General features: G+C 36.1%; 1 protein-coding gene across 16 annotated transcripts in view; it reads right to left on the bottom strand.

The window, feature by feature from the left end:
* The window catches only part of POSTN (periostin), a 31,273-nt gene that overhangs the window by 12,276 nt on the left and 6,106 nt on the right, over positions 1 to 12,891 (bottom strand). For all 16 annotated transcript variants that reach the window (XM_014249856.2, XM_005516321.3, XM_014249828.2 and 13 more), the window contains exons 4-16: positions 11,745 to 11,902; positions 11,015 to 11,179; positions 10,029 to 10,175; positions 9,004 to 9,145; positions 8,182 to 8,394; positions 7,887 to 8,021; positions 6,360 to 6,508; positions 5,750 to 5,886; positions 4,929 to 5,059; positions 3,220 to 3,350; positions 2,951 to 3,053; positions 2,506 to 2,573; positions 1,898 to 1,943 (exon numbers count right to left, since the gene is read on the bottom strand). In XM_014249856.2, the coding sequence (XP_014105331.2) occupies positions 1,898 to 1,943; positions 2,506 to 2,573; positions 2,951 to 3,053; positions 3,220 to 3,350; positions 4,929 to 5,059; positions 5,750 to 5,886; positions 6,360 to 6,508; positions 7,887 to 8,021; positions 8,182 to 8,394; positions 9,004 to 9,145; positions 10,029 to 10,175; positions 11,015 to 11,179; positions 11,745 to 11,902 (1,725 nt within the window). The remainder of the gene's footprint in view (positions 1 to 1,897; positions 1,944 to 2,505; positions 2,574 to 2,950; positions 3,054 to 3,219; positions 3,351 to 4,928; positions 5,060 to 5,749; positions 5,887 to 6,359; positions 6,509 to 7,886; positions 8,022 to 8,181; positions 8,395 to 9,003; positions 9,146 to 10,028; positions 10,176 to 11,014; positions 11,180 to 11,744; positions 11,903 to 12,891) is intronic.

Here is a 12,891-nt window from a genome sequence, read left to right as displayed (position 1 = left end):
TGAGCCTTATGCAAACCGTGGGTCATGGTACCTGTGATGATGTATGGTACATAACAGAGAGGGCTTGTACAATTACCCACACAAAGTTTTGCACAATTCCCCTCATGCCTCATGCCTGAGTATTGCCTTTTTCATTAGGGAGCTGATCAGACACACACAGGAAACCTGCTGGAATTCAGAATATAGGTAGAACATAACAGAAAATATGCCCTTGGGAGATCAAGTTGTCCCTCTACACCCAGGACAGACTCAAGTATTCATTGAACACCTCTGATAGTGATTTGATTCACACCCATCCACTGGAGAAGCCCACACTGATAGAGGTTCCAGCCTTCTTAGTCTTTCATTCAACTCAATCTACAGCTAAAGCTTTCTGGATGTCCACATTGACCTCTCTAGTTTAATTTTTACAGGCATTGCTTCCTGTGCTACTCTCACTGGCCATGGGAGGTAGAATCATAGTATATCTCAAGTTGGAAGAGATGCATAGGGATCATCAAGTCCAACTTCCTTCCTCTCAAAGGACTACCTAAGACTAAGCCATATGTGTTTGTCCAGAAGCTGCTTGAGCTCTGTCAGGCTTGCTACTGTTGTCACTTTCCTGAGGAGCTTGTTCCAGTGACCGACCACCCTCTGGGTGAAGAATCTTTTTTTTAATGTCCAGTCTGAGCTTTTCCCAAAGCAGCTGCACTCCATTTCCTCATGTCCCGTCACTGGTCACCATACAGCAGACCAGCACACCCCCTCCACTGCCCTTCCTGGGGAAGGTGTGGATTGTGATGGGGTCACTGCTCAGCAATGAGGTCACCCCTCAGCCTTTGCTTATCCAAAATGAGCAAGCCAAGTGACCTCATCAGCTCCTCCTAAGTTTTGACCTCAAGACTTTTCACCATCTTGGTAGTCCTCCTCTGGACACAGGGCACAAAACTGACTCCCAGAACTGCCCCCAGCACTCGAGGTGAGGCTGTCCCAGTGCAGAGCAGAGCAGGACAATGCCCTCCCTGCCTGGTTGGCCATGCTGTGCCTGATGCACACCCCAGGACAGAGTTGGCCATTTTGGCTGCTGGGGCACTGTTGACTCATACTCAACTTGTTATCAAGGTGAATTAGTCCATTTTTTGTTCCAAGGGTTTTTAACTTCAATACGCTCATTCCCAATTTTCAAAAGTCTGATGTGACGCTTTCACTTTCTACTGTGAAATATTCACATAGAACTACATTGGAATTTAATAATTTGTCTAAATTCATATTGCTCCACAAATTTACAGCAGGATCTTTGTCTTCTAACAGCTTGTTTTAACACATACTCTATATTCAGAAATTAAATGCAAACCTTAGTAAAGGCTGCAGGACAGCTAAAAGGGGTATTTTTTTCACATTTACTCCCTAAAAAGAAAATATTCTGAACAACTGCCTCCCATTCAGGCCTCATATTTGCACATATAGGAAAGAGGGACAAGAGGTACACTCTGTCCCTCTGGAAATATTTATGAAAAAGAAAGTATCTCAGCGAACAGTCAATGCAATTTTGGAGAGTAAGTACAGTACAATGTTATATCTTAGAGAGAGATACAACTGTTATGCATCAAGCACTGAACCTTGGCTAAAAACTGAAAAACAATCTTTTCCATATGTATCTTGTCTACCCCAAGAGTTTGAACAGCTTACTTCAGGGTTACTTTCCAGTCACACATCTGGAAAGGGAAAAATACAGTAGCGCAGCAGCCAGAAACTTTCTACTTTGAGTGTTTCTCTTCCTTTTCTTCATTGGCACATCTTACTTTCCCAGAAATGTCTTTCCTCTTTATTGAAAAAGAGATGCACAATTCCAAATTGGAATTGGCACCACTTAAAAAGCAATATCCAACCCGTATGGAAGTATTTAAAATGAACTTACTGTAAAATGTCAGTGGAATCTCTTTGAAGGTACTGTCACGAACAAACTATAAAAACAGAAAAGCAATTTATTTAAAATTTTTAAAAAGTAGCACTTGCTTTATAGTTTCCTTGTGAGGGTGGGTAGGATTCACCACTTCATTGGTCTAAAAGTTAGGTGATGCTATTTGTCAAGGTTCTATCATTCGTTGTTGAGGGAGAATGCAATCTCAAGAGGATAGCTGAGATAGACAAGGATGTCTACTTTTCTTCACATGATGCTGCTGGCTTTAATGGCATAAAAATTTGGTCAATCTGTATTTTTTTCAAATAAGTGATTTGTTTTCCAAGAGTGATAAAGTGAACTAAAGATTTGGGCCAATTCATACTGAAGTTATCCAAATGCAAATATTCTACAGTTATCTGGCATTGAAAAACATAAATTATAACTACTGAGTTATATAACCCTGAGTGCAGGGTATCATTCATGATTGTATTTGGGTAACTGGGAGCTATTGAATGTGCTGTCAGCTGAAGAAAGAAAGGACCAGAGAATCACTTAGGTCTTATAATGTGCTCAGTTTCACAGATCCTGCCAGAAAGACAGAGGAAAGATTACTGAAAGAATACCTTAATTTGAATGTATTTAATCAACTTCTTCAGTATTGTGAGCAGCTGATCATTTCCAACAGGCAGTTCTGACAAAAGAAGCAGGCATGTAAGAGGAAATATACAACTGTGTGCATTTTACTTTGATTTACAATGATCAGGAGGTGCAATAATTCTCAAATACTCACACAAGTGTGTACTCAATGTATATTATTCCATATCAGCAGAAAAGTTAGCCTTTGGCTAGTCTTGTCTTTCATATACTTTACTTTCAAAAAATTTCAGAATCTTGCTAAGATTTCAAGAAAGGCTCTTCCACAAAATGAACATTGAGGAAAATTTCCTCTTTCAAATTCCACATAGGAATTGTATCTTTAAATTAATTAACTTTTTAAAGTTATTGCAGTTACATAGCATGTAAACAGATTTAAAAGAGTGGGTATAAATTTAATGAAATAATAGTTACCTGCTGGATATAGGAGTTTGTCAATGACATGAATGACACCGTTTGTTGCCATGAGATCAGATTCTCTTGATTTCAGTTCATTAACAAGAAGAGTGTCATTCACCTGGTAAAGGATCAAAAGAGAACCCAGGTTATCAGGGACATTAGAAAACAACCCTAAACCTATTATAACATTTGGAGAAATGCATGCCATTCTATAATGTGGATAGACACAGAATATCAAATCTCTGTTACAAGTCTGTAGCAGGGAGATATTTTCTATACTTAACTGTTTTCAAGTAGAGTTTGCCTCCTTGGATAGTTTTAAGAATATTTGTTACACCAGGCTCAAAGCCGCTTCCAATGAAAACTCCTTGTGTCAAGTGGTAAAGAAGAATATTCCTGAGAGCATTTTTGTCTCCTGTGTAAAAATAAAAAAGTAGGAATAAAAATTAAATAGTAGAGAATTGTTCTTCATCGGAATTCTAAAGAATCACTTAGACCTGAGCTAGAATGAAACATAGTATATAAGAAAATACCACAAACACATACAATTTGAATTTGTTAAAATGATGCCAAAGGGAAAAAGCCCAGCTATATGACAAAAAGGTACTCAGAACATAATCACAAAGATCCTATGAGCAATCTTCTACGAAAGAACATAAAAGGGGTCAATGGAGCAATTAGAAGTGCTGTGTTTGTCTGTTCTTACAGAGGATAGAAGCAGGTTGGAGAAGTTGGGAAAGGGTGAAACCACTCTATTTTAGGGATGATTTCTATATTTCTATGCTTGACACTCCCATGTGGGATGAAAATTCCCATGTGGGATGAAAAGATATAAAAAAATATCCAGTATTTTCCTAAAAAGAAATGTATCCTCTAGCCCAAGTTAATATCCTGATAGGGCTCTCTGGGTCTATGGGGGTTGAGAGTCATAGATGGGCTGCAGAAAAACCACAACATGCCCAGGAGACAGTGTATCAAGCAGAGAAGCTTTAAAACACATCTGTTTGCCATTACATGGAATATTGACCATTCTAAATTTAATACTAGAATTACATGCTGATATTAGTTGTTATTGGGAGTTCCAGCATTGGGAAAAAATGCAGTGGGAATCTTCTATGTTCATAGTCTTTTCCTGATGTCTGTTTCAGAGAATATTTTCCATTTTTTCCCCTGTGTTTTGCTCTGATCACTGATACTAATGCAATTTACTTCACTACTGAAATGCAATTAAATTATCTTTTTCTTCCTAGTAAAATTAGCACTGATATTTTGTGACTGGGCCATTCATAGATAGCATTAAGTTACATAAAGAGCCTAAATATGGCCACTCCAAAGATTTTTGTGCAAACTATCAGATTACCTTTTTAACTATACCACTATAGTTCCTGGTTAAAATAATCTCTGGTTTGTATCTTTCTTAAAGATAAACAAAGTATTTCTTTATATTTTTTTTAAAAAGTTGTAAACTTTAAGTTTTAATCTTTATGGAGAAGGCAATATAATAACTCAAAAGAAAACCAAGTCAGTATTCTAGAAAATAATCTGGCACCAAAAAAAAAAAAAATCTGCTGTAAAAAAAATTATGAGGGCCAAGGAAAGCATTAAGTGACTGAGTCACAATGATAGAAAAAATGGTGCATAAAGCCCCTTGAAAAGCAGAAGGGCAAATAAAATTGTCTTGCTAACTACAGAATTAGTCCAATATGGCATTGGCCTAGGACAACTTCTGAAGACAAAAATAATAAATGGAAGCAACACTATGGAATAAGATATTGAGGAGTGAAATTTAAATTCAAAAATCAGGTAGGAGTTTTTTTCCAAAAAAAGCATTTTCTTTGTGCCCAAGAAGGAGATAATTTAGGGGATTCCTAAGACCTGCTCTATGCAAAAAGCTATACTGCATAAGCAGACAACTTTTGTGTGAGAGGTGCATTAGTCTCCTTTCCAATCCATTTTTCTTTGCTTATAATTCCAGGTTTTTTATGTTACTTACTTATCAGTATGTCCTTGTCATCATCAGTCAAACCTTTAAAGGCATCATTAGTTGGGACAAAGAGAGTCCACTGTCCAGGCCGTGACAGAACATCATCCAAATCTGCAGCTTTCACCAGACTGAGGAAAACACTGTTTACAACAAACAGATAAACCACAAATACATTTTGTTGAAAAGTGGTAACTATTACTGGGTCCAGGTACTTAGATCCCCAATTTTTATTTCTTTTAGTGCTTTAATTTTCAAATACTTTCACTGTTTCCCAGAAATAAAGATAGGGGAAGAGGAAGATGAGGAAAAACAAAAGAAAAAAAAAAGGAAAAGACAGTTATAAAAGTAGCGGCAGGATTCATCAAATAAAACCCTCTGCAGAGCAAACAGATAAAAGGAGGATGCAAAGGATAGGTCTTGCTCTAGGAGTATTGAGGTACTTGTAGGAAAGGGACTGGTAAGTACTGGAAAGGTATGCAATCCTGCTGCACCCATATGGAATTGTACTGGTCATTAATTAAAACTACAGAGTCCATAGCATTTATAGCTCTGGATGTATCATTCAGTTCCTTCTGTCCCCTTTCTCCTCTAATTCTAGTGTCTTGCAGTCCTTCGTGCTATAAAAAACAATTCTAGCATAGAGTGTGGAAGCCTTTTCAGGCTACAGCTGAACACTTTTTCTTCCCCCACTTTTTTTTTTTTTTTGTTATGTTATTTGTGTAGGCAATAAACTCTTCTCTGCAATCCCTGCTCTCAAAACTCCAACAACTCACATGTTCACAGGCCAGCACTTTTTCTCAGACCTCAAAGCTGTCAATATTGCTACTCACCTAAAACGCTTATCATTTCTCAGCATTTCATGCAAGGTTTTTTCTGCTGGATTGATGATCTGTCTGAAGATGTGAATAAAACCATTTCTTCCTTCTTTGCTTCCTCTGACCATGCATGAATTTTCAATACATACAGCCTTATTGAAAGAGAAACAAGTGTAACTGTTTACACAATGTTAAAAATAACAACCATATATATTTCTTGCAGTCAAATCATGTATTCTTGCCAGGAAATTTGGCACTGCTGGAAAAAGCTGAAATAGCAAAATCTAGAATAAAATAGCATTGTGCAAATATTTTAAAGTAACTTTTGGTTTGTGTGTGTGTGTGTGTTTCCCTTGAAAATGCTCTTAATTAGTTCTAATATTGAGCATTAAAAATTTGTTATCAACTGAGCACCCAATCTGAAATTGTTGCATTTTCCCAGAGTTCTCTATACAAACAAAGCTCAGATTGAGGAAGATCATATTTTCATTTCTTGCTGTCTTAAAAGTTTAAGGATTTTTTGCTAAATAGTCATGATGGTAAATGTTGGGAGTTTCAGTCAGCTTTGCTTTTTATTGACTCTGTATTTTCATAGTTGGATTTGTAGAAAGACTCATTCACTTACTGTGCGATACACGAAGACTCTAAGTAGTTTTCCTCCAATAGTTTCCAGCTCTTGTCCATTGTACAGTTCATTGAGCCCAACTTTCACTTTTATAATGTGATTCTGCAGGATTGTTTTAAGAAGACGTTGGTCCAGCCTTAAGGTGTCATCTACAAAGCCATTTAGACATTAATTTATATTCATTTATATAGTGAATTTTTATTCAAATAAAGTTAAAAGACTGGAAACACTGAATCTTTCTTTGAAATGTTTGAGTTAAAGCATGGTCTGTGCATACAAAAGGCAAATTATTTTGACCAATCCTCAAATTCAGTTTACAACTTTTGACACAGTCATGATTAATTACTATAACTAATATGTCTGATGATTGATATGTGGGCCTGTTCCAGCTTCTGAATTATTGCTATAGTTTGTATTAGTTAGTCCTTTCTATACGTGTGCCCAAAATCTATCCAAATTTGCTTCCATGGTAGTGAGACAACACCCTAATTCTTTGAGAAAAGGCAAGATGTCCATGAGGTCACCTCTGCAAATATACAAACACCTGTTTTATGGTATATTTATATCAGTTTCTCTCTGTTTTAATGCACTAAGATATACTAACTTCCTTATATTTCCTGGTTTAACTGGGATAGAGTTAATTTTCCTCCTTGCAGGTCCTATAGTGCTGAGATTTGGGTTTAGCATGAGTATAATGCTGATAACATGCTGATGTTTTGTTGTTGCTGAGCAGTGCTCACATTAAGCCAAGAACATCTCAGTGTCCCATGTTCTGCCAGTGGGCAGGTGCACAAGAGGCTGGATGGATCATGACCGGGAGAGGTGATTCCAAAGTGATATTCCATGCCATAGAATATCATGCCCGGTATATAACCTGGTGGAAGCTGGCTGGGAAGTGCCAGTCGCTGGCTGGGCATAGGTCAGTTGGTAGTAGGTAATTCTATTGTGCATCACCTGTTTCTCTTAGGTTTTAATTTTACTTTATTATTATTTTATTTTATTTACTTTTTATTGCCATTAATAATATTAGTACTGTTAATATTCTTATTATACTTTTTTACACTTGTCAAATTTTTCTTATCTAAACCTATGAGGTTTTTTTTACTTTTTTTTTTCCTTGATTCTCCTCCCCATCCCAGAGTGGGGGAAAGAGGGGAGTGCATCAAGTGGGGGGAAAGATCAAGTGCATATGTGGTACTTAGCTGTTGGCTGGAATTAAACCACTGCATACATTTTCTGAGAATAATTAAGTTTTGAATCTAATGGAAGTAATGTAAAGATTAAGGAAATTGGCAGTTCATTAATATCTTTCCATTCCTACAATGTTTCTGTGCCTATTTTGTATCTTATTTTAGTGCTACTCTTCCCATTAACAAATGATGTGACTGAAAACAAGTTGTGCATGAAGTTCTATTTGTCTGTGATGTTCCTGCAGTGAGACTTAGAACAAATACTGTGGGTTATTTGAAAAACTGTTAGGGTAGCATACATTCTTGTTTATGTTGGCAGTCTTTTAGGGCTACTAACCTGAGAAAGCACCATTCAGAGGTGCCAGGAGAGTGTACTGGCCTTCTGGCCTTAGAGAAGATGCCAGACCTAGCTGTGCCACCAGATCCGTAAATGTAGTCTGCTGAGCACCCCCGAGCTCAATGACTTGCTTGGCTGCAAATAAAGAATTAAGAAAAGGTATTTTAACACACAGTATCTTCCTATTCCTGATTTGGATTCTCCATGCTTACCCAGAACTATATATCTGGGGGAACCTGGGTAAGGTTATTGAAAATATCTTCAGAGCAACAAGTTTTTCATACACATCACTGACCAGAATCAGGAATTAGCACTTGATCGATGAGGTGGATAACGCCATTGCTTGTTACAATATCTTTGCGTTTCACCATTTTCACTCCGTTCACAGTCAGACTTTCACCATCACAACCAACTTCAACAGTGTTTCCTTCCAAGGTTTCATAGACAGCTCCACCTGTGATGGCTTCTGAGCACTGGAGAGTATTTAATATATGGAACTTCACAAGAGCTGCAGAGAAAAGATCAGGAATTTAATAGATGTGTTTGGACACATATTCATATAATTCACATGTAGATGTAGAATAAATTATTCCAGCTACACTAATTTTTATTAATTTCATTCAGATGATATTTTATTTAAATTTAATGATACTTTAGGCCTCTAAATAACATGCATGGCCAAAACTATTTGGCATCCCTTATATTATAAAAACTAGATTGGTTATGTTACAATCTGCTGGTGACTGCATATGATATGCTCCAAAAGGACCTATGAGTACAAAACTCCATAGGCTATGCAAAGGTATGAGAGAATTTAATATTCAGATAGCCCTGCATTTCTAGACACGGGAGTGTCTATCAGACCTATGAAGCTGAACTATTAGAAAGTCAATGTGCCCCTCTATTTTCACAGATCCTTTTTAAACTGTTTTAGAGACTAAGTTTTCAATGACTTTCTATCCTTAAGCAAGTGGAAAAATTAGAGACAGAAGAAATAACTCTTCCTACACACATGAAAGTAGAGGTGCTTAATTCCAGAGCTATAAATAAATATATATATATTCTGCCTCCTGATCCACTCATGCATATTTCTCATTTGCAAAAAAAATTTAAATACCTTCAGAAGCCACCTTGTCACCCAGGATTCTTTCTAAAACTCCCCTTGGAAGTCTCTCAAAAGCTTCATTAGTAGGAGCAAAGAGTGTGTAATGACCAGGTCTTCCAAGAATATCCATGACACCTGATGTAATGGCAGGAGCCTGAAATATAATTTTTTCTTTTAATGCTGATTGTTTGAAATATTACCAAAATACATTGTCTAGTTTTGTCTCATGCCTGCAGATACTTGAATGCTAGACTGAGATCATAGTGTTTTAAAAAGATAGATCATGATCGCTATAGAGAGATGAAAAAATTGACACAGGATTTTTTTAAGCTGAAAACTAGAAAGTATTGGTTTTTATATAAAGTTTTCTTAAAGAGATTAAATGTTGTGGTTGCCTGTAACTGTCATGAACTGGATTTGAGGGATTCGGAGGATCTTTTCCACATTTATACTTCTTCATTTAAGATACCTTTTTTAGCATTTATTTAAGAGATGGAAGATGGAAAAGTACAACAGTTATTTGCAAACCAATGGCATATTTTTTTAACTATGCAGCATGAAATCCCATTACACTGTGCAGACATATTTTTCAGAAGATGGAAAAATTAGAAACTTGGAAAATTTCTGATCATACTTCCTCCGTGCAAGAAAAATCCTTCTTATATGCATCTACTGATGCTCTAAAACTTAATATGTTCCAGGTTCTAAAATTTATTTGGTGTTTTTACCTTTTATCATCCATTTTGAAATTGTTTTTATTTATCTAGCACAGACACTGTAACTTCATGCTCACATTTCATTTTCTCTGTGCTTGAAGAGAAGACACTTTTTAGGTACAGGGACACATTCTGTCCTATTGATGTTGTCTTTTTGTATAGCTAGATTTGCAATATTAGCTTGAGCTCTTGATTTAATTTATCTCTCTCTCTTACTGAGCTAATCCTTCTTACTTCCAGGTATCATAAAGAAATAAAAAAGGAATTTAAAAAAACCCTCCTTAAATAAACAGAGAAGAGCTTTTATTTTCATCCACTTACCCTAAATGATGAAAGATCATCCTCGACTTCAATGAAATCTTGAATGGTATTTCCAACAGCAGTCAGGACACGATCAATGACATGGACAACACCATTGGTAGCAATCTGGTTGCCATGGATGATCCTGGCACAGTTAACAGTAACAACCTATATTTGAAGAATCAAGTAGTAGAAGATAAAACATTAATTTGATCACAAGCTTGGAACCTGACTCTCACAGACTGACAGTGTATGTACTGTACATTGCATATTCACTGTTGTTGTTGCATATTCACTGTTCAGTTGGGTTTTTTTTCAAAATTTGAACTAAAGCCTTGTAAGATTTAAAAGCTTGACTAAGCTCCTGGAAAGGTGGCAGCAGATTTTTTCAGGTTACATTGATTTCATATTCATGTTTAATTTCTTTTTGCAATTATTCTGATTTGGTTTTACTTATCTGGCTAATATAGTGATTGTATTGATTTTTTAGTGAGGCAGCCTGTAGACAAACAAACATTTTGATGTATTTAAGACAACAAAGATGAGTGACTTTACTGGGAGGTTTCTAGCGTTTATAAAAATGATGTTTTTTCTAGACAAATAATGGATGTGTGGCCTCCTACAACCTTCAATACTCCTACCAGGCACTCAAATTCAAATAGAAGATCTGTTTTAACATTATTTAGTAAAACTATGAAGATAAACAGTAGATTTTCTTATCAAATTTATTATGATCTTGTATTTTGACCACAAAAGGCTTTGTCTTTTATGAAGAAAGTTCATTTTCATTTGAACTTGGATTTCTAAACAGCACAATGTTTACTCATTCTTTCTTGGTGATTAGTCTACACAGCAGTCAAAAGTTCTTCGAGAGAATATTTATTGTTGTTAGTGGCAACTGACTTGGCAGATGGTAAGCTTTTGATAATATATTATCTTAGTTATAGAAGGAAATAAAGGCTACAACTAAATAAATATCTTAGGAGGAAAAAAGCGAATAGACTTACCCCATTAGGATAATGGTTAATAAGCAATTTCTGGCCATTATACATAGACACCAGGGTCATGCCATTCTTAAGATCTTTTGTCAACATGCGCTTGTTTAACATGTGGTGGTGGAGAGCATTATACAGTTCAATATTTACATTGTCAACCAAATTCCTGTGAATTTCCTGAAGAAAAAAATGAATTTAATTAATTAGAAGCTTCAAAACACTCTTCCACTCAGAAAAATGTATGCATTGCTTTACCTTAGTATATGCCTTCAACATATTCAGTATCTGTTAGGGAAGACAACTTTGATTCCTACAAATCTGGTTCTACTTAAATGATTTTTAAGTCTGATTTGCTCACAAATGGAAGATGAGACTTCATCATAGACAAGTCATTGGAGGAGCTTGAACTCTTTGTTATTTAACTAAAATGGACACCTGAATTACTGACAATGTACAGTCATACATCATGCAGGAATTCCTAGGAGTTTCCCTGAAACTATGTTAATAAATGTGTCATGCAAATGCTTAAATAAGAAGCAATTACAGTGGCTTAGCACTCCTGAAAGTAAACCTCTCTTGCTCCAGAAATGTATGTTAAACATGTAGATTATTTAATTATTACTTGTATTATGTCCTTCTATGTCTGAAATCTCAACATCATTTCCAATCTAATTTATCCATTACTAGCTGCTTCAGCTAAAATGTTTAACTCATGCACATGCACACAGACACACACACTTACTGAATCTAATTGGTCCCAGGCTTCATTGCTTGGTGCAAATAAAGTGAATGATCCTCGCCCCTCTATTTCTTCTCTTAGTTTTGATATGTCAGAGTACCGCTGTGTGGAGGTAGCTCCCACAATACCGAGTGTACCATAGACATGATCAATAGGAGCAACTGAAATAAACATGAGGTAAGAATACTGTAAACTCTTCAGTCCCCCAGTTTATCACACTCAAATTTCCTTTGTGTCTTTTGGATGCATAACAGTTCTGAAACTGTTTAAGTCAGTATTAAACCACATGTTTAGATTAAAAATTTCATTGTCAACATACTTAAGAATCATCTAAGCACATCTGCTTGCTATTGCTTTTTGTGTTTTTCTTAATGAAAAATTAGATCAAACAAAACTGAATATTGTAAAGTTTCCTTCAGAAGAGCTGTTGTATTTTGTATTAACCCAACATGAAATGGGAAGCTATCCATTTATAATCAGAAAAAAATTCAGTGGAGTGAGTCTCATTCGGCCACAATCGACCAGAATTCTTTTTTGTGAAGCCTCTTACTCTTCTTCCAGTGTCTGGTTTATGATTCACCCAGAGAGTAAGAGTGGCCATGGTCTCACAGTTAAAACATGGCTGCATGAGAACAGTGTCCATCTGTCTGAATTTTAGGCATCTAGAAGTCAATCATTTGCATGCAATCTAATGGTTCTCGGCTCTTTTTATGGTTATGAAGAAGGTGATTCTAGTCTGTGACTGATCTCATCCTAATGTCAGCATCTGAAGGGAGATTAATTTATCTAAACAGACTGAACTCTGCATTATTGAACATAAAAGGATTATTTCAGACATAGGGAACAAAAACTATGAAATGTATTTATTCTCATACTACCCTTTCCTGCTGCCATTAGTTTTATTTTCACAAAGCAGAATAGCATAAATAGGAGAGATGAAGAATTTCTGTCTTCATTTTCACTCTTTCTTTGATAAGGGCTATAGGACTCATTAGGTAAATTAGATTCAATTTTTTTCAGAAAAAGGAAAATACAAAATTTAGATATGCTCCACCTTGCATCCTGGCTTTCTGACCACACTGGTATGCTTTAGACTAGTCTTGGATTTGATGGGAGTAGGAATTAAAGCTCTTCTTTGGCAGCTTTGGGA

Source organism: Pseudopodoces humilis, chromosome 2, assembly GCF_049639895.1.
Source record: "Pseudopodoces humilis isolate 2021_Gansu_Grassland_sample_001 chromosome 2, ASM4963989v1, whole genome shotgun sequence".
Lineage (NCBI taxonomy): Eukaryota > Metazoa > Chordata > Aves > Passeriformes > Paridae > Pseudopodoces > Pseudopodoces humilis.
Note: the sequence above shows the minus strand (reverse complement) of the source record. Positions and strands in the feature narration are given on the sequence as shown.